Genomic DNA, 25,681 nt, shown 5'->3' on the forward strand with positions numbered 1-25,681 from the left:
ATACACTTATGTATTAGGCTTTATTATCACATCTTAAAAGTATATGGCACTTCTTATCGGAGATGTCCTGAGAAGCACATGTATAGTTAAAAACTTGAAACACCAGTCAATCAACTCTTAAAGTGGTAAATGCTTACAAAATGTACAGTTGCATCACAATACAATCCCCTTCCAACAGAGTATTTTTGCTTTGACAGCCATCCTTGCATTGACTTAATAATAACTTGTATGTACAGGCATAACTTGAATACAACAAGAGAAATCACTGGGAAGATGTCAAGGCACAATTAGAATTATGGCATATCCTTAAACACACTGTCACAAAGATTTGCTGATATTCACAAGTATGGAGTGGATTTGCTGGAAATTGGGCCTCTTGTCCGGGTTATACTCCCAGCAGCGAAGCATGAGCTCATACGTTCCTTGTGGGGTGTGGTCAGGCGACGGTAATCGGTACCCTAGAGACAAAAGGACAATGAAGTTTGAATACATCATGTGACAAAACATAGTGGAAGTGTCAGAGCTATGAGAACTTGCATTTGTTCCATAAAAGTGGTTAATTTCATAGTGTTAATAATTAGGTAATGCGCTTGGTCTCGCATTTAGGGAATATTTCGTGGATCTTAATTTTGTAGTGTATGTTGCTGTACCATGGACCTTACATGGGTCAGACTGCTATTCTGAGGCTTCGCCAGGTTATCGGGAATCGAGTTGCCTAACTTGTTTCGCTACACTTTATTCTGGCTTCAGTGCCACTGGTGCACGCAGTACACACTGCCCCACTACGAGCTCACGAACGCGAGCAGCAACCAGCTTCAACCCTCAACGCCCGATGTGTGGGGGCACTGGCGAGCACGCACCTCCCTTGCATGGGAACGTCACGCTTACTTTACCGCGGGGAAGTTCAGTACAGGATAAACAGTTTTTGAATATTTGCACGCCTCTACTTTTTGGTATTCTTTTATCATCCTTAAAGTACAATGTACTACAGGTAGAACTTCAGGATATGACTGTCACTTGTTAGGAGTGCTCCTTAAAACGGGGATTAACTTTTGCGAACAGACTTACCAGTATCTATGAGTTCCCGAGCCCTGCTGTTTGACATTCCACAGTACGGAGATGCCCCCATGGAAAATATCTCCCAGGCTAGAATACCATAGCTCCATACGTCGCACATTGATGTGTATTTCCCTGTATGAGGAATATAGTTAGTTTATTACAAACAATTTTGAACAGGTTCCAGTACTGCTTACAGCTGCTTACCAAAATTAAGTGCTTCTGGAGCAGTCCACTTGATAGGAATTTGCTTCATGCCATCTGAGACAATGTACTCCTCCTCTTCTCTTGACATACCAAAGTCTGATATCTTGACAATGTTGCTGTGGCCTACTAAGCAGTTTCTTGCTGCCAGATCCCTGCGGAATAATACAGTGCAATCCCACTGATTCAAAATCTCTTAATTCAAACTGATGCTCACGTCTCGTCAAGGTTATACATATTTTAATGAGAACAAAATACTAGAGAGTTTGAACACATGAACGTGCCCAATGGTTTATTCGAACGAGATTGCCCGACTGCACACCACCCGGCACACTGCAGGCGTGTCAGGTACACATTTACTTATTTAGTGTTAAGTCTACTTATTACATATCGGACCATTACCTATAAAGGCGATACTTGTGCTGGAGGAAAGATGAGCAAGGAATGAATCTCTGAAATGGTGTGCGCAAATGCGACTAGCACTGAACGGTACCACATGCCCGTGGTCAGCAAAGCAATAGGCCTTACTGTTTTGAGGAGAGGCTCGTCGTGTTGACTACATGGCCAGCAACAAAAAAGAGGCATGGATAACAGCTGATATTTTCTCGAATTGGTTTAGTGGGATTTGCAATTGGTTTGCAAACGAATGTGAGCATGTGGTAACAGAACATTTTCTGACGTGATGTTTTCATGCTTGCCTGGAAATAAATATTTTGGAATATGGATGAACCTCGTATATATCCGGCATTGCGTGACTGTGAACGCGTGGCAAGGTTGATTATGATGCAATGCATGAAGCTGTCATTCACAGCGACTCCCTAGTTCAAATTCCGGTTTATTCGAACAAATCATCAGTCCTCTTCGAGCTCGAATGAATGGGATTGCACTGTATAGGGTGCCGTTGGTCAATTACGAGCGGCACAATTTTATGACACTCGCTAAATGAAATGTGAACACTTACATCTTAAAGCCTTAAGTTTTGAAGCTTTGGTTTCACATGTGTCAGTACCTATATCATCTTAAATCATCAAAATACTGAAAGCAGCATAAAAATATATTCATGACCATTTCTGGATTATATGTTGTGTAGTCAGGAAATATAGTTTCAGATTAGTTTGTTAGTTTCGTTCTCTTCATTGCATTAATTTAAATTTTAACTTTTTTAACTTTGAAACAAAAGCTTGAAATCGAAAATGAAGGGACTTCATTTTACCTCAATCAGTGATCATTCCTTGTACATGACTGTACATGTCATTTGCCCAATTTCCCAACCTGATAACCAGATCCCTTGTTAATTTGGGCTCGCCCTTCCTCATAGCATACGTTTAGATCAAGCACTGTCTGCAGCATCAACACGAGAAGTGTATAATGTGCGTACCTGTGAATGCAGTTCTTGCTTTCCAAGTATGCCATGCCAGCAGCCGAGTCAATGCACATATTAAGTAAGTGCTTGGTGTTCAAACGAGGCCCCTGGCTCCTCAAAAATGCAAGTAGTGAACCTCCTGGAGATGACATGTGAAGGTGCTTACTTTACTAAAACCACAAGGGGCATGCACATGACTAGAGCAGTTTGTTCAACAAACTGTGCCAGAGGCCACTCATAACCAACCTACAAATAACACTTTCTCAAATGTGTTCATTATGCTTATGGTTAGTTATCCTCACAATATGATGCTATTACCGCCAGGAAGTGTATTGCTTCGATTGGGAAAGCCAGCCTCATCTGGTACTGGTCGTGCCAGTGTTGAGTATGACAGCACAGTGCAGACCATTTTAAGTAAACATCACAGTATCTGTTAACAAGGAGGATTTCTGGCAAATCAGCACACACCTTTAGCTTCAGAGAATACTGTGTTAGAACCCACCAGTACTGTCCACTGTTTTGTGCATTCATTCTTGCAAAATTTATGGGGTGTTTTTACATAATAAAATATAATAATAAATTAAATAAAAAGAACCAAAAGAAAAATATTCTGCAGTCACTGCTGAAGACACAAAGCACTAGCTACAAGCAATAAGCACAGATAAAAATACATTGTGCAGTTGCTAAACATATGAGCATATGGTTAGTTGACAAATCGGACAAAAAAGACTAACCAAAGTTATTAGTGAAAAGTCTGCCTTTGACCATTGGTCGCTTTGCCATTTTAAGAGTCAGGTTCATTCTAAAGCATTTGTGTGCTGGAACTCTTGGGCTCTGAATTAATGGGGTTAATAATTGACTGCATTTGAGCAAGGCTGAAGTTGCTGCCTCTGAAACAGTTAGGTCGAATATGTGAAGCAAAGAGAATGGCAGCCAGCAGTTGGGCTACGTTTGCTGTTGATGTTTAGTCACACAGCATTCTGTAGCACATACACTCTATGAAATGGAATTATAGCTTGGATTTTCATGTGAATGAATTCACTCTATAAGGTGTTTCACTATAAATAGGGCTTGAGGTTTTCGGGAAATATTTTTTTGGAAAATTAGGGGGGTAAAAATCGGATAGAAAACCTGCAGCGCCCAATTCGTGTGAATTCAGGTGTAAAATTTCTCGAATGATATGATACAGGCAAAAGTCGGGTTTATTAGGCTTATTGTACAGATCACAAATCTAAAAACACAGCAGCTTCCAAACTAAGTAATAATAGAGTCTGGCCCATTTATAACGATATTGACAGGAATGCGAAATCAGATCGTTATATAAGGGTTGTCGTTAAAAACTAGCTTTCGTGGAATCGCAGGTCGGGATCACAAGTAAAACGCCGCTGAACATGTGCGCATTTGTTGTGAGCGCAAAAGCATTTTTTCTAGCTCTAAATTTATACAGCTTTGTGTCGAAAGCTTTTCCAAGGACAACATACCCGCCGATACAACGTGAGGCTCCGTACCTTTTGAGATCAAAGACGTCATCCAGTGCCATAGTCATCATCATTCTCAGTATCAGAACTGCATTGTCCATCAGAACGCGCCTCGCCCACGGCTAATTCGTCGACGCGTGTTTGGGTGCACGGTACTTTGCAACAAGATTTTGCGCGTGCAGCTTTGGGTCGAGAGTCATCAAAACGTATCCCGGAACTGCAGACGCTATCGTGGCATGCGGCAAACTAGAAAAAACTTGAGGGCGAGAGAACGATGGGGACAGGGAACAACCTCCCTTACTTCCCGCGAGCCCCTTCGAAGTCGTGTGCCTTACAACATGCGCATTTAATCCCTGGCAGTCATGCGCAGACAAAGGGACTGCGTCCTCACTTTAATGCTCACGGAGGCTAAGGCTCTTGAAAAGGCTGTCGTAATTTGTTTTCAATGAAGTTAAGTGCAGTGTTGCTTTCCAATTTTCACGCGTTTTCAGGAGAATTCTGATAGATGCAGCAAATGCTTTCGCGACGCTCTCTATATCGATGTCTTGTTTACATGTACTTCAATTGGTGAGCTGATGGGAACCAGCAATTGATTGTAATATCGGAGTTATATCGAAGATGGTAATAAACGGGCTCGACTGTACTGTCTACTACAAAATCAGGAGCGTGTTAAAAGGTCCATGGTAATTCAAACCTGCAAACACTAGTTCAATTTAGATACTTGTTTTCAAAAAGCATTGCACTCATCTTTGCACAGATTGCGCTTTCGTTTCCATGTCAAAGTAGCAGAAAAGAGCGTCTAAGTTCCATTGCGTTCGGTGATTCATTGACAACTATATGCTTACTTTTGCTCCCTATACGTTTCTTTTCACAACTATCATTTACTTTTCGAATGCCCCTTAAGGTGCTTGTCATAAAGTTGGCTGGGCAATGTTTGGGTACTACGTCTGGAAACTCAAGTGCCCGGTCTCCAGCAGTGTTCTTTATGCAGCCCATTATTACAGCACAGGACAAGCTCGCTAGTGAACATATTCAGTGTATGCGTGAACGGGCGCGGGCACGACAGATGCGGTACGCGAAACGCTCGGAGGTCACGTGCTCCTCCATGTGTCTCTGAGCTACGGGGTTTCCTCCTTCCGTCGATGGACCCTCCCTCTCTCCCACTATCGCTGTCATGCGTCGTGGTTCCGGGGCGCGTGACAAACAGCCCCCCTCCCCCTATTTCAGGGAGAAATCGGGTTTAACCTAAATCACTAATTGTGCGATTCGGGGGGTATATTCAGGAAAGAATCAGGTAAAACCCGAAAACCTCAGGCCCTAACTATAAAGCGTCTTCAAGGCAGAAGCGCATAGAGCTTACCGGGCACAAGCTCCATGACGATCATGATGGGCTGCTTCTGAACACATATGCCTATGAACTTAACGATGTTTGGATGATCATACTGCTTCAGTATTCTTCCTTCCTGCAGAAATTTCTTCTTGTGGTCATCTGGGAGGCTAACACGACATGTCTTAACAGCGACCTCTACAGTTTGTGGATGAAGTATGGCCCTGTACACATCTCCAAAGTTTCCCTGCAACAGTAAGAGAGAACAGAGTTTAAGTGATAACATGGCTGGAAAGAAGCTTAGTCCTGAATCTAAAACTGTGACAATGAAAGGTCTTTCGTCTTGTGCCGGTAATAATGGTCTCATAATACCCGTAAAATGTACATGTGCACAGGACATGTGTACATGTTGAACAAGGGGACAACTTACCCTCCCTATCTTTTCCACAAGTTGAACATCATCGTTGTTGAGCTCCCAGCGCTCCCTGAAGATGGGATTTTGTAAGATTGCTCCCGACTTGCTTGTCACAGGCAGTCCCAGGTGATGTTGGTACACAATGAGCTCCTGTACTGTATTGAATGCAGGGCCTTCAAACCTGTACTTGCCCTGAACATCGGAGACAATACTAAATGTAGTCCATTTCAATCCATAAGCTATCCTGTGGAATGATATATATAAGAAGTCTGAAATCTCACGTCTGAAGTAGTCTGCACGATAAAGTGCTTGTGGCCTTGCCAGCAGACGGACAGCACTACTTGTTTCTCCTCATTTCTCATAGTCTCACGCACTAAGTAGTCTCCGTCCTCCACTAACAATCTGACTACCTCTTCTCTTGGAAGGACACCATGAAACCAGTCTTCATCTTGCAGGGATACATTTGGGTTCACTATCATCTGCTATGCAAAAAATAGGACATTTGTGATGTACTAGCAGCACATTTGTAACCTCTCCATTTTTTATACTCTTGACATGAAAATAGAGCCAATACTGACTGCAGAACTGTAAAATGTTTTGGATTGCTGTAGTGTAATTGGAACAAATTCTGTCCTGAACCATTCATATTGTCTACATCAAGTGGTAAAGCAGCGTACCAAAATCAAAATAACGTAACATTAAATACACTCCAGGATCCACATGCCAAGAGCATGCTTTGCTCCTATCTTGGGAAAACTACTTTATAAACATGACTGCTGAGGCATGCCAATACAGTTCTACAAAACCAATCAACGTGGAACTTACACGACTGTAAGGTTGTTGGCCGTTGTTAGTGCTGTCTTCAAACAAGTTATTGGAGTTGATGCATTCCTGCAAGTCCTTGGACTGCTGAATTGGTGTGGCCTGTGGCAAATACACCAGTACTATGGCAACATGCACAAATCTACATGGCACATGAGAATTGCCAGCATAATCAGCCTAACACATGTCGTGCATGAGCAGTTCACCAGAAAGAAAGCTCATGAGCAGTTTGAGAGAATGGGAGCGAGAGTGGGGAGAGTATCAAAAACGGAGAGCTGATATGTTGCACAAGAGTGTTAGTAAAAGAGCATGTCATTATCGTGCAGCGCAGAAAATAGTTTAAATAGCTCTCAAAAAACAAATGTGGTTAGTACATGCATTGTTGCAGTAAATCTCAAGCCCACAGAGTCACAAAACACGTTCTCGCCTGTTTCTTTAGGAAGGGACTTTTTATCTTGTCCACGAAGTGCCTCGCAGCAATTTTGCTGATCATTGTGAAATCCATAATATCTTCATCTTTACAGTGAGGCTGCATCCAAGACAATCACGGTTCTATTAAACACATGGAAATTTGCTGCAACACAGCAATACACCAGCGCCTAAAGTGGTACACCATTGTCGTTCCTGCCTGTCAAAACTTTAAAGCTGTACCGTGTCTCCATTTGTGCCGATATCCAAGTCAAGTCCCCTGGGAATGTCACTGCTGACGGCAGAAAGGGGCTTCATGAGGAGATCCAGTTGACTTTTCAGCCTGAATTCTTGACAAGCCAGTTCTTCTCTTTCTCTCCGCAGGATATCCACAGCACGCTTTTTCACCATAGCCCTGCATGTGCACACCATGTTGTAGACACAGAATGAACAGCATGCATGGTATGCCTTCATGCTATGAAGGACTTTAATTGTTGCATGATGCTTAGCTGTCCTTGCACACCTTTAGAACGAAGTATGACAACAGCTGCAAGTGTCATTGTCTATGGTTGCTAAATCATACTATGTTATAATAATAATAATGATAATAATAATAATGGAGTCAAACTGTCACCGTATCACATGTAGCCATCATGATCTTCATGCATCTTGAGTCTAAGTTTATTTCCAATGTATTATTGCAAGGGGGAAATGGCAATAAGTAAAGTGCTGTGTTGACCACTGTGCACATGATTTGCACGTTGTCTATACAGGGTTTTTTTTTTTTTTTTTGTGTATCATTCAGTGTTTTTTTTAAGCTGTGAGAGCGGCAGTGATGTCATTTTTGTGGGCGGGTTACACGTCCAGGCGGACATCCTGTGGTGAAGTGCATGCAACTACTGGACAACTAATTACGTAAAATTTTTTAATTAACTTTTTAATTAGATCTGTTCAGGAAAATGCTAACAGTATTGGAAGCAATCATTATTTGAATCAACACTCTTTTTTAAAAATTCTGAACGAGCACTTACTTTAATATATAAATTGCCAAAATTTTATTATTATTAAATTGAAATAATTTAAAATAATGACTAGCTCTAATTCTGCTAGCTCACACTTCCCTGAAAACATCTAATTAATGAATTTTTGGTGACTAATCATCTAGTAGTTACATACGATATCTGAAAGGATGTCTCCCTGGCTGCATAACCCACATGTAAAAACTGCATGTCGGTAGCTGTTGTAGTTTTATTATAAAAATTCTGTAAAGGATAATAAAAATGTCATGTATGATAGTACTCAAAAGACCTTCTGAGGCACTTATTGCAGCACGTATTTCTTCCCGCCTATTAGATGCAAGTTCTTGTTCCTTTGAGCTCCTTATGCAATACATATTTATAGACATGAAACTCACGCAGAGCCCAATGCCGGTGTAGTCTTGATCTCAGACACCTCCACCTGGAATTGCCCAATCTGCATATCCTTCTCCTGGATTGCCAGTTGCACCTGTGTTAACTTCTTTTGAATCTCGTCGACTCTGACAATAAGAATGTGTGTAGCATTAAGACACAAAGTGCTAGGAGCAAGCAAAGAACATCTGCATGCATGTACACATTTGCATGATCCAGATACATAATATTGACCTCAGTACAATATGCCAGAAATCCATATGAGGACTGCAGGGCACTCAACTATTGCGTTTACCAATTCTGTTTACAACTTTTCTCACCTTTCTCTTACAACATCGATTGTGAAGTCATCCACAGCGATTTGATCAGCTTTCAGTTTGCCATTGTAGTTGTTGAGCAACGATTCATCATAGTGGAAGTCAATGGACGGAATTGGTTTTGACCTGATGTGCGAGATAAGTTAGCAACTAAATATGCATGTTGAGCTACTGTATCTCTTACTTGTACTTCTCTATGAAGTCTTCATATTCCATTTCGCTTTTGATTGCCTCTATGCTTCCCATTAACCTGGTGTGAATGACTTGGAAAGGTTCCGTACAGAAGCTTGTGCGCAGACAGAAGTCCTTTGTGATGGTTTGCCTGTATGAAACAGCTGCTTCAATTTGCATCACTCACTGCATCCACTTATCTCATGAACTGCTTGCAGTAAAACCATGATGATACAATTTTTGCAGGTGAGCAGACAAAATGTTATCACACTGTTTTGCTCTAAAGGGCAAATAATCAAATTTAATCCAATAAATATTAAATTTTTGAATTTTCTTAAGTTCATTAAGCCCATGTTGGTACACCACATTTTAATTCAACAATGATGATAATTTAAATGACACAGCGTGTCATTTGAAACACGAAACCTAGCGGACTGCACATAGCATATCATTTCTGAAAGGTGAACGACTTGTAGTCGTTCACCTTCACCTTCTTTGTTTGTGAATTAGCAAACCTGAAGAAATCTCCCATTGTAACATCTGGGAAACAGTGTCTTGAGAGCAGTACGAGTTGAGAAAAAAATGTTGTTTCTGCCCTCTGTTGTCTTTGTCTCGTGGGGGGGAAAGAATTGACGTATGACCGAGGAAATCTTATAATCTCATATCATGTTATTGGACTTCACTAATTTGGCTATAATTAAGAACAAGCCAACAGAGAGTATGAAAGGTATGTATGTGAATATCAGATTGCTCTTGTGAAGTACATGGTACAAGATACGTACATGTTCTGATCCATGGGCAGGCAAGGAAAAACAATAGGGCATGTTACATACATACTCATTTGAGTCTTGAGTCCTTTATCTAATTATCTAAGGAACGGTCCATACCAAGTGTCAATGGCTTCTTGAAGGACTGTTTGCTGATACTGAAGCAAGTTTGGAAGCAGTTCTGTACGCAGATGCTTCTCGTAGTTCATGGCCTCGTTCAGGAGCAGAACGTAGTCATTGTGTGTCTGATGGAGTTTCCTGGATGCTTTTATGTACCGGTCTTTTGCTTCTTCAACTTTTCGATTTCCCCTTCCTGCAATATAAATGAGTAGTTCCACACATTAGCACATTAGTAAGGCACATTAGCAGTCAGTGTAGCATCGGTGTCTTGCACTTGTATTTGATAGTACAATCCATCGCTGATTCTTTCACAGATCATAGAGCCATCGAAAACCCTTCATTATGTTTTGATAAGAATGTCACCTTTGACAAACTGGTCCTCATATTTTTCTTTGGCTTGAGTGGCGTTCTCAAGGCACTTCTCGTAGTCTGACGTGCTTTTTAGAACAGCATCTCTGAGCTGTAACGTTATGAACCTTAGGTTAATGGACTAACGAGATAACTGGCAAAAACAGGATAAGAAGCTCACACATACCCTTGTCAGCTCCCCGTGTATTCTTTGGTGTTCGTCCAGATAGACTTTCTTGAGTGCACGCTTCTCCAAGATGAGGCAGCCAAGCATATCAAGTGTATGAGTTGCCAACTGGTCAGCATTTTGCTTGACTAGCTTGCTTATTGCTTCCGTGCTGTCTATGATCGTGTTCCAGGCCTGTATTGCAATCGGTAAAATGTGCAATGAGCATGTCGTCCTGGCAAGAAATGTAAGATGAACCACAGGCTGATGAGGGCACAATTTACAAGTTGTATTGCACCGACTGACAGACCAATGTGCTATTTGCTCACGATTACCTTTTACAAAGTGATTTATGCTGACGCTGCCTGCTACCCACCTGTCCCAAACGCTTAGCAGCATCCCCTCAATTTCCTTGTGCACCGCGTGTAGAGTGTGCACAGGAAAGAAAGGAAATAAGAAACAAGGGGAATGTTACATAAAGCTGTTACTACTTGAGTCTAACAGCCATGTGCCCCCCCCCCCCCCCCCCAACATTTTGCAACACCCCCTGTGTTTGCGATTCCGGCTAAAGTTCGTTCTCCAAACATTGATTCATATTCATAGATATGTTTCCACAGGTAATGTATTCTCCATTTTACCAAATTCCTGGTCAAACGTCAGCGTGAGGAAATGTGGGCGTTCCCTTGGCGCCTGACTTCATTCACTCCTACTGCGGAACTCTGCGTCCCTCTGCAGAGAATACATGTGGGAGAGGGAGCTCACACGTCACGGAAACATCACACGAGCCGATGAGGAGCATAAGTCGGCAAATTCACTCATGATGGCCATCACCGACATCGTTCACCATAACATCACTCAGAATGATGTGATGTTGAGTGATGGGCAATGATGGGATGGGATGTTGAGTTTGATGTTGAATGATGGGCAAGGATGTGATGTTGAGTTTGGTGTTAATGATGGGTATGATGTGATGGTATGTTGCGTGTGATGTTAACTTATGTGTTATGATGTGATGTTGACCCTCCAATGATGTCTCAGGCGTCATGATACAGAGGGTGCTGGCCATTTTAAAGGGCTCCGCTGCCTCCCTTTCCGAATTGTGCGGTCACCTCTGTTACAATCCCAGTGGAATGGCATAACATCAGTTGTTGATAATATGTCTTTGGCACCATGATTAAAGGGGCTTTGCCTGTTTTAAAGGGCTGTGCTGCCGCCTTTTTTTAATTTTGTGGTCACCTCTGTTACAATCCCAGTGGAATGGCATAGCATAAATGGTCGCTAATATGTCTGATACCATGATACCAGGGCGTTACCCCATTTTAAAAGGCTACCTCTGCTGCTGCTTTTTCCGAATTATCACGTTTCTTATGGAGGTGTAGAGGCAAAGTATACACTGCAGCTTCTAGAGCAGTTATAAATTTGTGGGCACGACAGGTGAATCACGTTCCTTTTGTGTATCAGTCAAGGTATCGGCGTCTTTCGTGCCGCAATATTTTTTGCACTTTTTTGCCCATTAAATAAAATGAAACAAAAGTACCAAAAACTCGTGTGCACCGTCCCTCTAAACTGCTTGATGCTGTGGTTGTACCACTGGCACCAATGCGGTAAATAGTAATTCAAATTGCATTGCTCTGCTGTGCTTCAGGTAGAAGTTGAATAAAATTCCTAAGAGCGTGTGCACCGCGCCTTTAAACCGAAATATGCAAACATGCAGGGCCACTGGTGTCGAAGCGTAAATTGTAATTCAAATTGCATTACTCCACTGTGCCTCTGGAAGTAGTTACATAACATTCCTAAAACTGTGTGCGCCGCTCCTCTAAACTGTGATATGCAACATGCAGTGGTTGTACCACTGGCATCAAAGCGTAAATACCAATTCAAACCACATTACTCCGTTGTGCTTCAGGTAGAAATTAAACAAAATTTCTAGAAGCATCTGCACCGTCCCTTTAAACTGCAGTATGCGGGTGGTTGTTCCATTGGCACCAACACGGTAAACAATAATTCAAATTACATTGCTCTGCTGTACTTCTGGTAGAAGTTGAACAAAATTCCTAAGAGCATGTGCAACGCCCCTTTAAACCGCAACATCCAGCGGTTGTATACCACTGACATCAAAGTGTAAATAATAATTCAAATTACATTGCTCCACTGTGCTTCTGGTAGAAGATAAAACTCCTAATCGCGTGTGCACCATCCCTTTAAAGTGCCACTACGGACTAAATCTCGTGTCTTCAGAATCCCACCAAAGTTATGTTACTGAAATCTTCCTGCCTCACTTAACATTCCTGCAGAATACTTTGGCTCTACGTGACGCGAAAGCTAGAGAAATTTAATTTTTATTTTTGAGAACTGTGACGTCATGTTATGCTCCGACAGAGCGCCCGGCTCTCATCTGGCAACGTTGTTGCCCTTCGAGTCCTCCGAGGGGCTCGCTTTTTCCGCTCCGGTAGCGGAGCCCCACGTGACATACCGTCCAACCGCGCCGACCTTGGAGAAAACACAAAGGAGGGAGAAGACATCCCTCCCATTTTCCCATCTTTCGATCAACCTCACATGACTTCTCCACCACGTGACCCTCCCCGGACGCCGGTGTCGCTGCTACGAGTCGAATGCCTTCTCCTGAACATGACATTATTGCAGTTTGTGGGCTTATGATTACGTCACTCGCTCGTTGCGTCATCGAAACTTGTGGAGGCTCAGCAGCTGTTCAAAAATTAACAAAAATTCACAGCGTTCGTAAACAGGATCCTTGAGACGCCTTCTTTTCATGGACTAAATAAAATAAACGCTGTTTTCCGAGTCCGGAGTGGCACTTTAAATCGCAGAATGCAAAATGCAGTGGTACCATTGGCATCAAAGCGTAAACAGTAATTCAAATCACATGGCTCCGCTGTGCTTCTGATGGAAACTAAATAAAATTATCGAAAGCGTGTGTAGTGCGCCTTTGAACTAAATTGCGCCGGAGATTGTAACCAGAGCCGGCGAGAGGGTGGGGCAGCCAGGAATGGCGCCCTGGGGCCCGGGCCACCTCAGGGGCCCGCACGACCCAACGCCTGTCATTCATATAAAGAAGAAATACTTTGACAATGTTATCGAGACGTGAGGAGCGGGCCCGGGGCCCGTAATTTCTCTCGCCGGCCCTGGTTGTAACATTGGCACCAAAGCGGTAAGCAGCAATTCAAATTGCTCTGCTGTGCCTCTTGAAGAAGTTAAATAAAATTTCTAAAAGCGTGTGCACCGCCCCCTTTAAACTGCAATATCCCGGTGGTTGCACCACTGGCACCAAAGCGTGAGCAGTAATTCAAATTACATTGCTCTGCTGTACTTCAGGTAGAAGTTAAATGGAGCTCCTAAAAGCGTGTGAACCGCCCCTTTAAACTGCAATATTATCCAACGGCATCCCCCGCCCTCAATCTCATAATCGGTCTCTGGAATTCAGCTCCTAAGCCTATCATTCAAAATGAAGTTTGATTCAGAGCGGGTTCTGAAGTTGAACTCTGGCCTATGATATGATATGTTAGATAATGGGTAATAATGTTATGGGCTGCGATGTCGAATTATGGGTAATGATGTGATGGACTGTGACGTTGAATGATGAGTTATGATGTGATGGGCTGTGATGCTGATGTTGAATGATGGGTTATGATGTGATGAGCTGTGATGTTGATGTTGAATGATGGGTTATGATGTGATGAGCTGTGATGTTGATGTCGAATGATGGGTTATGATTAGGATTCCGCGTTTTCGGTAACCGAAAAACACCGAAATAAACATGCCGGTAAATTTTTCTTCATTCTGTTTTAGCCGAAGAAAAAAACGAAATCAAATGAATGTCCGAGGGAAGATTAGGGGAATTAATCGCTGCACACGTTAAATGTTACGAAAGAAAAAGCTCTGCCTTCACGATTTAGGTACCACCACCTTGCTGTGAAGCAATAAAGTGTTCCTTGAGTGATGTCTCACAGGGGCTAATGAGGCTCGTGCATATGACGTCACGCGCAGCCTTTGAGCCACGTGACTCGGGAGAACAAACTGCGGGCCGAATGCTGCTGCGTGTGTTTTTACAATATCCCCTCGTAATTTGCACGCATGCCCTCCTACTGTGACTATGCTTTCCCGAGTCACGTCTATGCAGAAGCCTCATTTTGTATTGTTTTTTTTTTTTTTTAGGCTGCGTTGAGGCGCACGGTTTTGAAATTATGGCGCGATTGATATTCGCCCATAAGTGCAGGGTACGCCATGTACACTCCAGGAAAATCACCGAAAAGCGCCGATTTCATGAGAATAAATAAAAACAGAAGAACATACGTCGAATCCGCCCCAAAAGTAAAATCCGAAAAAACGGAAGCATAGTTATGATGTGATGAGCTGTGATGTTGATGTCGAATGATGGGTTATGATTAGAGCCTGATGTTTTAGGGTTTGACCCGATTCTTCCCCGAATTTGCACCCCGAATTGACGGTTGCCTCTTTAGGGTGAAACCCGATTTTTACCCGTCAATTTGCCCTCACGGAGACTTTTGTAGGAATGCGCACTAACTTGTTTGGTAGCAAATACAGTTACATCACCGTTTGTACCAAACGAGTACAGTTAGTTTTAGTAACTGAGCCCGATTTCTCCTTGAATTTAGCATACTGGAAGTTTTTCCACCAAAATTCGCATAAATTTAGAGCACATGTTTATTTTCCGGATTTTTAGCCTCCCGAATTTAGAAAAATATTTCCCGCAAACTTCAGGCTCTAGTTATGTGATGAGCTGTGGTGTTGATTTGGAACGATGGGTTATGATGTAATGGGCTGTGAAGGTGATGTGATGTTATGGGCTGTGGGCACTGCCGGGCATGATGTGATGCTGAATAAATTTTTCGAAAAATGCTGACCTATGATGAGGAGATTCTCGTGTTGCTTCTCCCCTCATAGGGGCGTGTTGTGCATGAATCTACGAAACACTCGCCAAAATGGGAAAATATCTGACGTACGCTGCTCGGTATAAAACTCAATTGCGACGCATTGCTAACGTTACAAAAAGGCAGAGACGTCCGATCTCTTTGGAGTCGAGGCAAGCACTGCTTTATTCTAAAACAACTAACACATTAGACTGAAAGAGGAAAAAAATTGTTCCCACAGTCACCGAGAGATCGCTTTCTGGTCCCCCACACCCGGGTGTCAGGTTTCAGGCTGTGCTATCCTCGGGGGCGCGTATACAAAACACCACAAGCTGGACCATTTCTTGGAACATTTTCACAACGTGCGGGTCCGCTTCCGCCTGTCACGACAAAACACGAATAAACCTGGAAGATGTGTCGATTTGCAGCAAAAGAGCTCGCAGGAGAGTTGTTTGGGGTCAAATACTCTGCTTTGCATATTTATTTCGACGCATGGAACGAACTTGTGCACCGTGGATTCGGGTACACTTGAATTCAATGAAGTTGCGTCGGACAAAGAGTGTGAGGGCGGCCGGTCTTCCTTGTCCCCTGCACTGTGTGTGGAATTGTCTTCAGCTCACTCTTGGATTCACCCGCAACTTACGGATGTTGCGACACTTTGCTATACGTAGTTCATTACATGATGCACGCATTGTACTGCACGCCAGAGTATTGAGGAAAAATGAATCATTTTTGCACGAGCTGTAGTTCACGAGATACAGATCGTTGAACACACGCACGCGTCAACCTCTGACGTCAGAGAAGCGAGAGCTATACGGCCATTGCCATTGGTGCTCGTAAGCATTGTGACCTCTCCCGCGCTACCTCACTGGCAGAAACGCCCGCAGAGATGTCAGAACCGGACGAGTTTCGCGATGCTCGTTTTCTGCGTGTGTATTACTCCCTTTGCTGTAAAACTTGGAACTGCAGGTTCATATCGATGCAACTAATCTTCTTTCACGTTTATATTGCATAACTTGGGACGAAGTGTCCGGATGCTCCAGCTACCTTGCTCGGAGACCTTTTGTTCGCGGGCGACTTGTCCACGATAGTCACTGAAGTGGTGTCGTCAAGTAACCACAAAGGCTAACCAGGTACGAAACTTTACCTTGTCCCACCTATAGTAAATACTTTACCACGAACTAAGCACCAATCACCAGGTAGTGGTGGTGATGGTGGAAGGTCTCGCTGTTGTCGGCCTAACAGGGGTGGGCAACATCACGACTGACGCCCTGGGGAATGTGCGTCATGGGCCGACTTCTAAGGGAACTGTGCCGACACGAGCCTAGACCTGCTCGAGCACTCAACCTGCACGAGCTATCTTCTCCGGTTCACAGCCTTACTTTGCGGATATTGAGTTTGTGTGTATGCGTGTCCAAATACTTTTCTTCCCTATCATAGTGATTGTTCTAGTTCCGTTGTTTTCTCTCTCTCTCTCTAATATGTTGCAAACTGGACTGCAAAGGTAGCACTCTAATGTGTCGTTGAAATAAATCGATTTTCCAATTTTCGGAAACTGTAAAGCGAAGTTTTCAAAACATATCCTCTATAGGTACGGTTCCGCGTTTTCGGTTTTAATCGAAAAACACCGAAAAACATACGCCGGGTAAATTTTCCCTCATTCGGTTTTAACCGAAAAACGCCGAATACAGAGGGACATTCCAAGACATGACAGAGATAGATTGCTGCACGTGACCAGTAAGTTGTTGATGCAGATCAGAAAATCGTACAGAGATACGATGGTTGTGAAAAATGTAAAGGTGTAAATCTACTCCCAATTTGAATTCTTTTTTTTGTGTGTGTGTGTGTGAAAATTGTCAGTTTACTTTTTAGTTAGCCGTACAGAACGCCACCAGAAGAAAGTATCGCGTGCATTACTTGCTCATATTGTAATTACTTGTGCCAAACAACCATAAAAAAGGTAGACGTAGGGAGAAACATTTACCTTGGCAATCAGGCTTCCAGAGAGCTCATCTGCCGTATCGACCTTCGATGCTTGAATGTAGACAGAGTTGAGAGCGACGGAATATTCCCTATCACACTTGACCCTCTGTATAATGCATCGCCGCATGTTTTCCAAAAGCCGGAGCTCAGCATCTTGCACCGAAATGAGTGCGTCATGGGACGTCCATCCCTGCAGCTCTGTGGCAAAGCCCATGGGTGGTCTCCTGTAAGACAAACATGCTTCAGTTTGGTGAACCCTATAGCAGAGAACGCCTAGATGCGGTGGCTTGCGTTCAGCGGTCAGTACCCGTTATTCGTACAAGTTATTTAGCCGGTAATGATCCTAAGCTTTCTCTCCATTTTGTTGTTGCCACACAGTCACGTGCATAGAGATACACGCGAGTAAGTACTGTGCGATTAGAAATTGCGTCTCGCACCAGAGAAAAATGTGCGTGCGACTTGACACGCATTCGATCACAGGAGGACTCACGTAACAAAATGTTCCGAACGTCCCAGTTCACTGTAGGAACGCATCCTCGTCAATTCAGTAGATCGGGAAAAGAGAAAGAGGAGTGGAGGAAAAAACACTTGTTCTTGGTGCATTACGCATAATAAATCCCACATGAACACATCAGTCAAGATAAGCTCACATTCCCTAGATAAGATAACGAACATGACAGGCTAGAGCTGCTCATACTTCATTTCCGTTTCTGCGGGGCCCGCTATATTATTCAGCAATCTCGTATCGCGAACAGCAGACAGTGTTGCGCATCGCTACCCTTGTCTTGCAAATCTCAAAAAACGCGCCTTATCTTTACAATGTCCGCAACGTGACTTCCTTCCCGTGATTTGCGTGAACACACACGAACGCTTATCGATCGCGTGAAAAGCGGAGGTTTCCATTACGTGGGCATACACGAGCGACCCATTGTTTATCCGCAAGCACGAATGGAGGCAGAAGATTGGGGGAGGGAAGAGGGGGTCATTATTGCCGTTACGTATGCAAGAGCTTTCCGTATCATTGTCGACATATTTAAAGCAGAAATATCATAGTCCCCATCCATCCCTGTAGGGTGTTTAGGGGGGTAGGATAAATCACTGCAAGTGACCTTTCTTCTTCACGCGGCGTGCATTTTGAAGAATAATTCTGAGGAAGGAACATATCTATTGGCGTTAAGACGCTAATTGAAAGCATGCCGGATAGACGCTGCCGGATAGACGCTAAATGGCTGCCGGATAGACGCCTGTGGTAGTCTGCTAGTCGGCGGACTCCCAAAGTCACCTGCGCGGAACCTTCCGCGCCAAGCTGCAGCATCTTCTCAGACAAAATATATTTCGTATACGAGTCCATGCAAAGAAAAATCTTCAGATTCTCGTCCGGTACGGGATCCGAGTCGATCCTCCTACTTCCTTTCTTCGGCCGCAAAATACTTTTTTCGCAACACACCTCTCCGCTTGCTCGCTTGCGATCAAGATACTAAATAATAACAGGCGGCGCGCTATCGGCATTTCCGCTAAGCGGATCGTTGGTCCAGCATCCACCTGTATGTATGTACGTTGCTTACAACTAGCTAAGACGATTCTTGCAATATATAGGAGGATTAGAGGAATAACGGAAGAAATGGGGCTTGGGTGTCACTGGAACACTTTCTCGCACCAGACGACGCACGAATTTCGCAAGGAGGAATAGAGTCAGTTTGTCTTCCCTTTCCCAGTTCATATCGCAACTTTTTGCTTATCCTATTTTCTCTTCTTTCTTATTCTGAGCAGGATAAGGGTATAGTCGGCGACACAGAACGTGCTCCAAGTCGATGCCCTTTTTCGATTTGCTAGTCGACTTCGATTCTGCGCACGTCGGCCTTATCGATTGTTTTTTTATCGTTCCTTTTCGTTCTAATTTTCGATAATGATAATTCGTGGCACGTGATCATGAGCGACGCAACAATGGTCGGTCTGCGGATTAATTTTGCCCACCTATGGGTTCTTTACTGTAGTAAACTGTCTCTCGCGGAATACCGTGCCTCCAAGCAGCTTGTTACCCTATACAACCAAGTTGCTGGCGTCCTCGGCCAGGATCGTAGCGTTGAGATCAGTAGTCGGATATGCTACAAAATGCTTCGCCGAGGCCGGTTTTTTGAGTGCACGCGCACCTCTAGGACTTTGTACACCTTACAGGTCCCTGTGCCGACGGCGCGACGTGACATTTAGTATTGCTCCGCATCTTGTTTTATTTATCGCACCGTCTGTCAGTTTACATTATAGAACGCCGTTTATATTATTTCTGCTTTGCGGTGATGTGTGACTGGGCAATTAAGTTTATAAAAGCACAATGGTTGGTATGACGTGGCATTACCGTAGCGATTAGCCTTGATCAGGTCCCGTTCACCGCTGAAATTTCGTCCGCTACGGTACGGCAGACTCCCTACGTCACCGGGTGACGTCAGCGTAACCCGCGGGTTGTTTGAAGAAGGGGGATCTGGAAGGAGTGGCACAGATGAGATTCTTCTCGCGCGTACTACCAGAATGAAAACTTTATGGAGAATACCTTAATTCATTGGTCCTTTAAAATACAGTTGGGGCTCTGTCGTAGAGATTTCATATTCCAATACAGTTCAATGTGAATAAATCGTACTAGACGCGACCTACTTTCTACAACGGAGTTCATAAACACTGTATTTCAAGATTGTCACGAGTTGGTGCCAAGAGACATTGCGGGTACGTGAGTCGTCAGCGGCATCGATATGGGCATCAAGGCGGGATAAATCGAGAGAGGTCCTCGTGAAGACATTCTGCGGCAGACGTGAGGGATCTTGGACCGGACAGGCTGCTACCACAGGACATCTTTAACATCACCCGCTGCAAACGTTTCCTGACCGCTTCAACGTATTTTCCAGGCATAGCTTCAACCGCTGAGCTTCACCGTTTCAAGCCTTGTCGTCTCCATCTTGGTTTCTGTATATCTCCGCAAGGCTCGGAGTCCGCTTTGCCCAGGTTTACCTCCATTAACATCGTTCACCACTCACTGGTATTAAACTCATTTACGTATTGTTCCTGGTCGTGTCACGCTAGTACCTCGATCGTCCCAACCTTCAGTGATGGTCGCTTTGAGCGACCACACCATATAATAACATCACAAAGCTCGTGTGAAATAGTATTACTCTTTCTTCAACCTTTTTCTTTTCGACCTTTTTTGTGGCGGGAAAAACGACCATATCCGCCTGGATCGCACAATGGATGGCGCTCGTTTTGTCACGTCGATGACTGTTGCCGATGCGCCTAATGATGCTCCGAACTTTGCTTCTGCAGCAACGATACGAGTACCAGCGGCATGGCCGCTCGTTGGTGGCAGCCAAGGTCGTGCTGAAGACTGGGAGGTGGTGGGTTCGAATCCTACCACATGGCTCTGCTGTCTGAGGTTTTCCCTGGGTTTTCCCGAAGACCTTCCAGACGAATGTCTGCACAGTTCCCCCTGAAGTCGGCAAAGGACGCATACTAACACCCCTGTCCCCACTCCTTCCTCCCTGTCCTCTCTCCATCTGTCCACATCTGTACGCCGCTCATAGCCACAGTTACTTCGCGCCGCTAACACAAAAGTATACGATCGTATCTTTCAGTTTTTATGTCTTGCGTGCGCTACAAATATGCGAGGAAATAGGACGTCACTGTGTGGTTGTGATATGGGCCGGTACTATTTCCCCCTAGAGCGCTTGCGCGAAAACCTCAAGTTCAGATTGTGAGGCACTCAAAAACAGACCCATGCAAGGAGTGAAATCCGACGCGAGGTTCTGACCGCATGGAAACAAGGGTGGAGCCATCCTGATATCTTTCTCGCGGAACACTGTGCTGCAGAGCGGGAATTTCCCACGCTACAGCTGTCTGGTGTTCTGAAGTTACGAGCCCAATGTTTACACTTCTCACATGACATGGTTCTGAACTTAAAACCATTCGAGACGGTTGAAGGCTACAGTGGTCACGACCCGATCCTGTTCTGTCGTGGCTCGACTGCTACGGCAACCGAGCAAGAAAGTAATTAATCGCAAGTAACCCAGTTACTGTAATTAATTACTTCCAGGATTGCTGTCGATATTATGCAATCGTAGCTGCAACTTAATTACTCCTGCAAGCAATTTGTAATGCACTTGCAGTTTCGTTTCGAATAACTTTGTGTGTAATTTGGGATTCAATTTCATTTCAAAGCTGCAATCATTTGTACAATGCCTGCGATTTCTACTGATTCACGAAAGACAGCCTAACGGCATTGCCCGAGCCTTTTTTTTTATTCCTTATATTAACCACCAGAAGACAACACTGTGTTTGAAACTTTGAATATGTGATTTCCACGGGTCGTATACTTCCGTTTGACAAAATGTATTTCCATAGTTATGTTTAATAAGTAGAGCCCGGGACTTTATGCGCAAACATCTTCCAAAACGTACATGCAAATATGAGGCGCGAAACGTTTATATATGCGAAGAAAAGAAAGGGAAACGGAAACGCGTCCGGGAGTAGCCAGTCCCGAGTGGCTCGAGACTAACATCTCAATTTTTTTCTTTTACAAATCAATCAATCAACCAAATATGCGAAGATATGCGGAAGTATTGTGATGCCGGGAAAGCTATTCCGGAAGCTTTTGCCTACCTTGGAACTCTATCCATTCCGAAATTGTCTAAAAAACGTTCTACAAAAATGAAGGTGCCTTGCTGGCAGTTGGAACGTTTGTTCAGCGTGCACACTCAGACACTCCTCGTTTGTCATTGCAGTATGCCACGATAGCCATACCCAGGTTTTAAAAAATGCACACACATACATTGCACTTTACATTTACATGCCTTTTTACACGGGAGATTAAAAACTTCTGTTTTGCCTGTTAAGAAAGATACATATATGTACCGCGAAAATGTGCACTATGTCGCTGAACTAGCTCGTCTACGCCATGTGCAGACAGCTCTTTGTTGTGCTGTTCGTTGCCTTTGAGAACGGTGCTCATCAGACTGCAATAATTTCATTCCCTTATTTTTATCAAGCACAACTTAAACTCTCGGAGTACTTGTCGCGCATTGTGTTTTCAGAAGTTGGTTCTGGATGCTATAGTGGTGCTTGCCGAACAACAACAAATAGATCATGACTATGGCCTGGGGTGATTCACCGCTGGAGAGCAGTACACTACCCCATTACACGCGAAACATGAGATGTGAGATATGAAAATGAAGTTCTGTGCAAGTACAACACTTGAACTCTCCTCCACTGGCTGCGCTGCCGAATCTACTGATTACGTAGCACGAATCAGCCTAAAAGCAGTATAGTAGATGTATAGCTGGAACACGGGTTTGGGGCTGATGACCCCCCGTTTGAAATTACGTCAGCAGTGGCAAAAGAAATGAATTTCTGATTTGAATTGACTTTACTGGCGCAAGGCAAAATAAAGGAAACGGCAAACGTTAAGAAAATGGGTCAAATGGCGCCGAACTATGACGTTATATGACAACCAGGAAAAAATATGCCGAAATATGCAATCATGTGATATGAATTGTGTCGTTGTGATTGGTAATGTGTGGAGATACGTTAGGATATCCGTTAGGAAGCATTTAAAAAAATATGCATTTTGCATGAACTCGCGGGCCAGGCTGCCGTTCTAGGGTTGAACACTACTATATAATAATTTGATTTCTGCTTTCAATAAATGTTTCCAGGTTTGTACTGCATTTCTCGTGGAAGAAGAATATAGTTGTACAACAAAATTACATATTGAAATATGGAACGAATATAATTCTGTGCGTCTGAATTACTTTCTTTTTTCAGAGATGGCGCAATTGTGACTGTAATATAATTATTTTCGTGAGCATGTTATTGTAATTGTAATTCAGTTACTTATGAAAATGAATTGTTACAGGTCTGCTAAGCACCGATCCAATAAGATAAGATTCCCTTCTCTTTTTTCTTTTACTTCGCAGTAAACATATCCCCCCCCCCTCAATAATAAAAACGAAATTTCTAGATATCCTTGCACATGGCCCAATACTATACTAGCCCCAATGCTGTTGTTTACATCTTCGGTAATGACCCTCTGTGTTTTGAAAACACTGAGGGTCACGTAAACCATTCGGAAAATTGATCAAGCATGTTTAGAGCGATATGTTCGCGCTTAGCGTTAAGTTCACCATGTACCAGTGACCGCCAAGGCCCCACCGAGCGCAAAGTACATTCCCTGAAACCTTTCAAAGTTAATGAGCACAAAAGAAGCACCGTTGAGGCAAACCAGAAAGCCAAACAACAGAAGCGGCTTCCGGTCCTTTTTGTTCCTCTCCTACCTTCTAGTGGGTTTCCATCGTCTGGACCACAATAAACATCCGTTCAGCAAAGTAGTAAAGTAACGCGGGGGACCCGCATGGCAGTCAGTCGGCATAAAGATCTTCCGGTAGGAGCTAGGGCGATGATGTACCACGTTTTTTCGGACACATTTCGGACCCAGAAAGGCAGACTCCGCGAGATGCCGCTCGGAGAGAAGCGCTCAAACATTCGCGTCATTTTAGTTGACTTTTGGAATAAGCCCTCACAAGCATGGTAAGACTTGCACGTGTGGGTGTCCCTATTCTGCTCTGACTGTGTTGCATAATGTACCTCCTTGTGAGATTTGTGAACGTGCAACACAGAACCCCACTGTATACGTCCTCTGTTTTCACGTGTCCCGTGTTTTTGCTGTTGCATCCCTGATTGATGCATCAACGCAGCCTCAGACTGCTGACCTTTATGCATGTCAATGTTGCACACAGAACATAAACATCTCTGCACGAAATTAATTTTGTATGCCTATTTCGAAGAGGAGGGTGTACTGGATCTTCGTTTCTTTCTGGAGTCTCCTAGGAAGTTTTTTTTTTATATGCTTCAGTGTTTGCGCCGATAATTCTTCGTAACTTCTTTCTTCTTTGAACTGATCCTCTCGGGTATTGTGTTTGCCAGATCCAAAGCGGTTTCAGAACGCTTGGAGATACCGTCGCCGAATCCTCGCTTAACGGTATATACTGTCACCTTTCTGAATACACGTACTTTCATCGGCCGACCCCTATCTAATCGTATTATGTCGCTAAAAATACTTTACACTCGTTTCCTTCATAATACCTAGAGGGAAGGGCGATCAAGGTTCATTCCTACTCACTTCAAGGGAAATAGGTTCATTATCTAAACCGGAGCTGAACATATCAAATAGTGACACGCCAAATTGAAGGCCGGCAAATTCTGGTTGTCCTTCCCATTGCCACTGTATTCGCGAAGGCTGGTGCAGCACAACCATGTAATGGTATATCTTTCAAGTTTACGACGGCAAACGTACAACACACAAGAAAGCGAGGGAGGGAATTAAGGGATAGATAAAGCGAGTCGTCATTCCCCTCTCTCGAGCTGTTATCACGTCTGTCTTCGTATTACACTACACAGTATATATATACATATATATTCTTTTTTTTTTTTTTTTTCGAGACAGACATATACCCTCCCCAACCCGGTGGTGAAGTTGTAAATCAGCTCTGGGATAACAATACAGCGCGACTCCATCGTTTTTTTTTTTTCTTATTTATTTCCTTCGTATGTCCCGCTTCGGGAATCGTCAATGTGGTCGCCAGACGCTTTCCACCTTCACGTGCACTTTTTTAAACCGCTCTGAATGAGCCAGCCGGATACCGCCACCGGTGTCGGAAATAAATTACTAATTTTAGACCGACATCCAGCAGTGCCGGCGACCCACGCTCGTTTCTCCCGAAAGGACAGCCAATCGTTCCTTATCCGAAATACTCGGTTGGAACACCAACCTCGATTGGCAAATTATTATTAATATTTAGATTTATCGAACTTTTTCGGGGCTCTTATATTTTCCCTCACCTGGAGCGTTTCTACGACAACCGGCTATTTTCCCTCAAGCTCGAGAAAATCTTACCTTATTCGGCTTTTTATATTATTTTGAGCAGCCTATTAATATATTCCTCTGCGTCCAATAGTAAGCATTACAAAAAGACACAGTCCAGCCCGAACAAACACTACTCGCACCTCCTTCATATAGTACCTACCCGAATTGGCCGGTGCTAAGAGACGAAAAGAGCTTAGACGTATCCAAATTCAACGATGGTGCATAAATCCAACTCGTACATCACCACAAGCACACGTGATTCGTATCATCAATGCCGCATAATCCATATCAGCTATCAATCCAGAGTGCACGATACACACAGCACGCCAGCGTTACTCACAATGACTGACTGAGGAGCAGACGGAGGAACACGGGAATTGTTGGTGAGCAAGAGAGGAGGAGGAGCAAGCGGAGACAGCGCCGCTAGCGGATGTGAGGGAGTTCGCAGCTGCTTTGGAGATAGGAGATAGGAGCATAGGAGGGTGCACACAGTTGTGGAGGCTTTCGGTACTACACCGCTCTGTTCACTTCTTTTGAAGCC

The 25,681-nt window shown here is 43.8% G+C and overlaps 1 protein-coding gene across 4 annotated transcripts; it reads right to left on the bottom strand.

Moving 5' to 3' along the window:
• Window positions 1-5: 5 nt before the first annotated feature.
• On the bottom strand, window positions 6-25,527 carry LOC135385891 (tyrosine-protein kinase Fer-like). Of its 4 annotated transcripts, none has more exons than XM_064615492.1 (18): window positions 25,301-25,527; window positions 17,245-17,467; window positions 10,393-10,566; window positions 10,221-10,317; window positions 9,858-10,050; window positions 8,984-9,121; window positions 8,803-8,925; window positions 8,488-8,610; window positions 7,317-7,488; window positions 7,093-7,194; window positions 6,669-6,767; window positions 6,125-6,325; window positions 5,859-6,035; window positions 5,462-5,675; window positions 2,639-2,762; window positions 1,264-1,415; window positions 1,069-1,191; window positions 6-458 (listed from the first exon to the last, which is right to left on the bottom strand). In XM_064615492.1, the coding sequence occupies exons 2-18, from the start codon at window positions 17,455-17,457 to the stop codon at window positions 319-321; spliced, it is 2,565 nt and encodes an 854-aa protein (XP_064471562.1). In that variant the 5' UTR covers window positions 17,458-17,467; window positions 25,301-25,527; the 3' UTR covers window positions 6-318. The 4 variants fall into 4 exon arrangements, with proteins under 4 accessions (XP_064471562.1, XP_064471563.1, XP_064471565.1 ...); XM_064615493.1 differs by having other exon boundaries at window positions 6,125-6,322; window positions 25,301-25,526; XM_064615495.1 differs by lacking the exon at window positions 7,093-7,194.
• Between the last annotated feature and the right edge of the window lie 154 nt (window positions 25,528-25,681).

Source organism: Ornithodoros turicata, chromosome 2 (assembly GCF_037126465.1).
Source record: "Ornithodoros turicata isolate Travis chromosome 2, ASM3712646v1, whole genome shotgun sequence".
NCBI lineage: Eukaryota > Metazoa > Arthropoda > Arachnida > Ixodida > Argasidae > Ornithodoros > Ornithodoros turicata.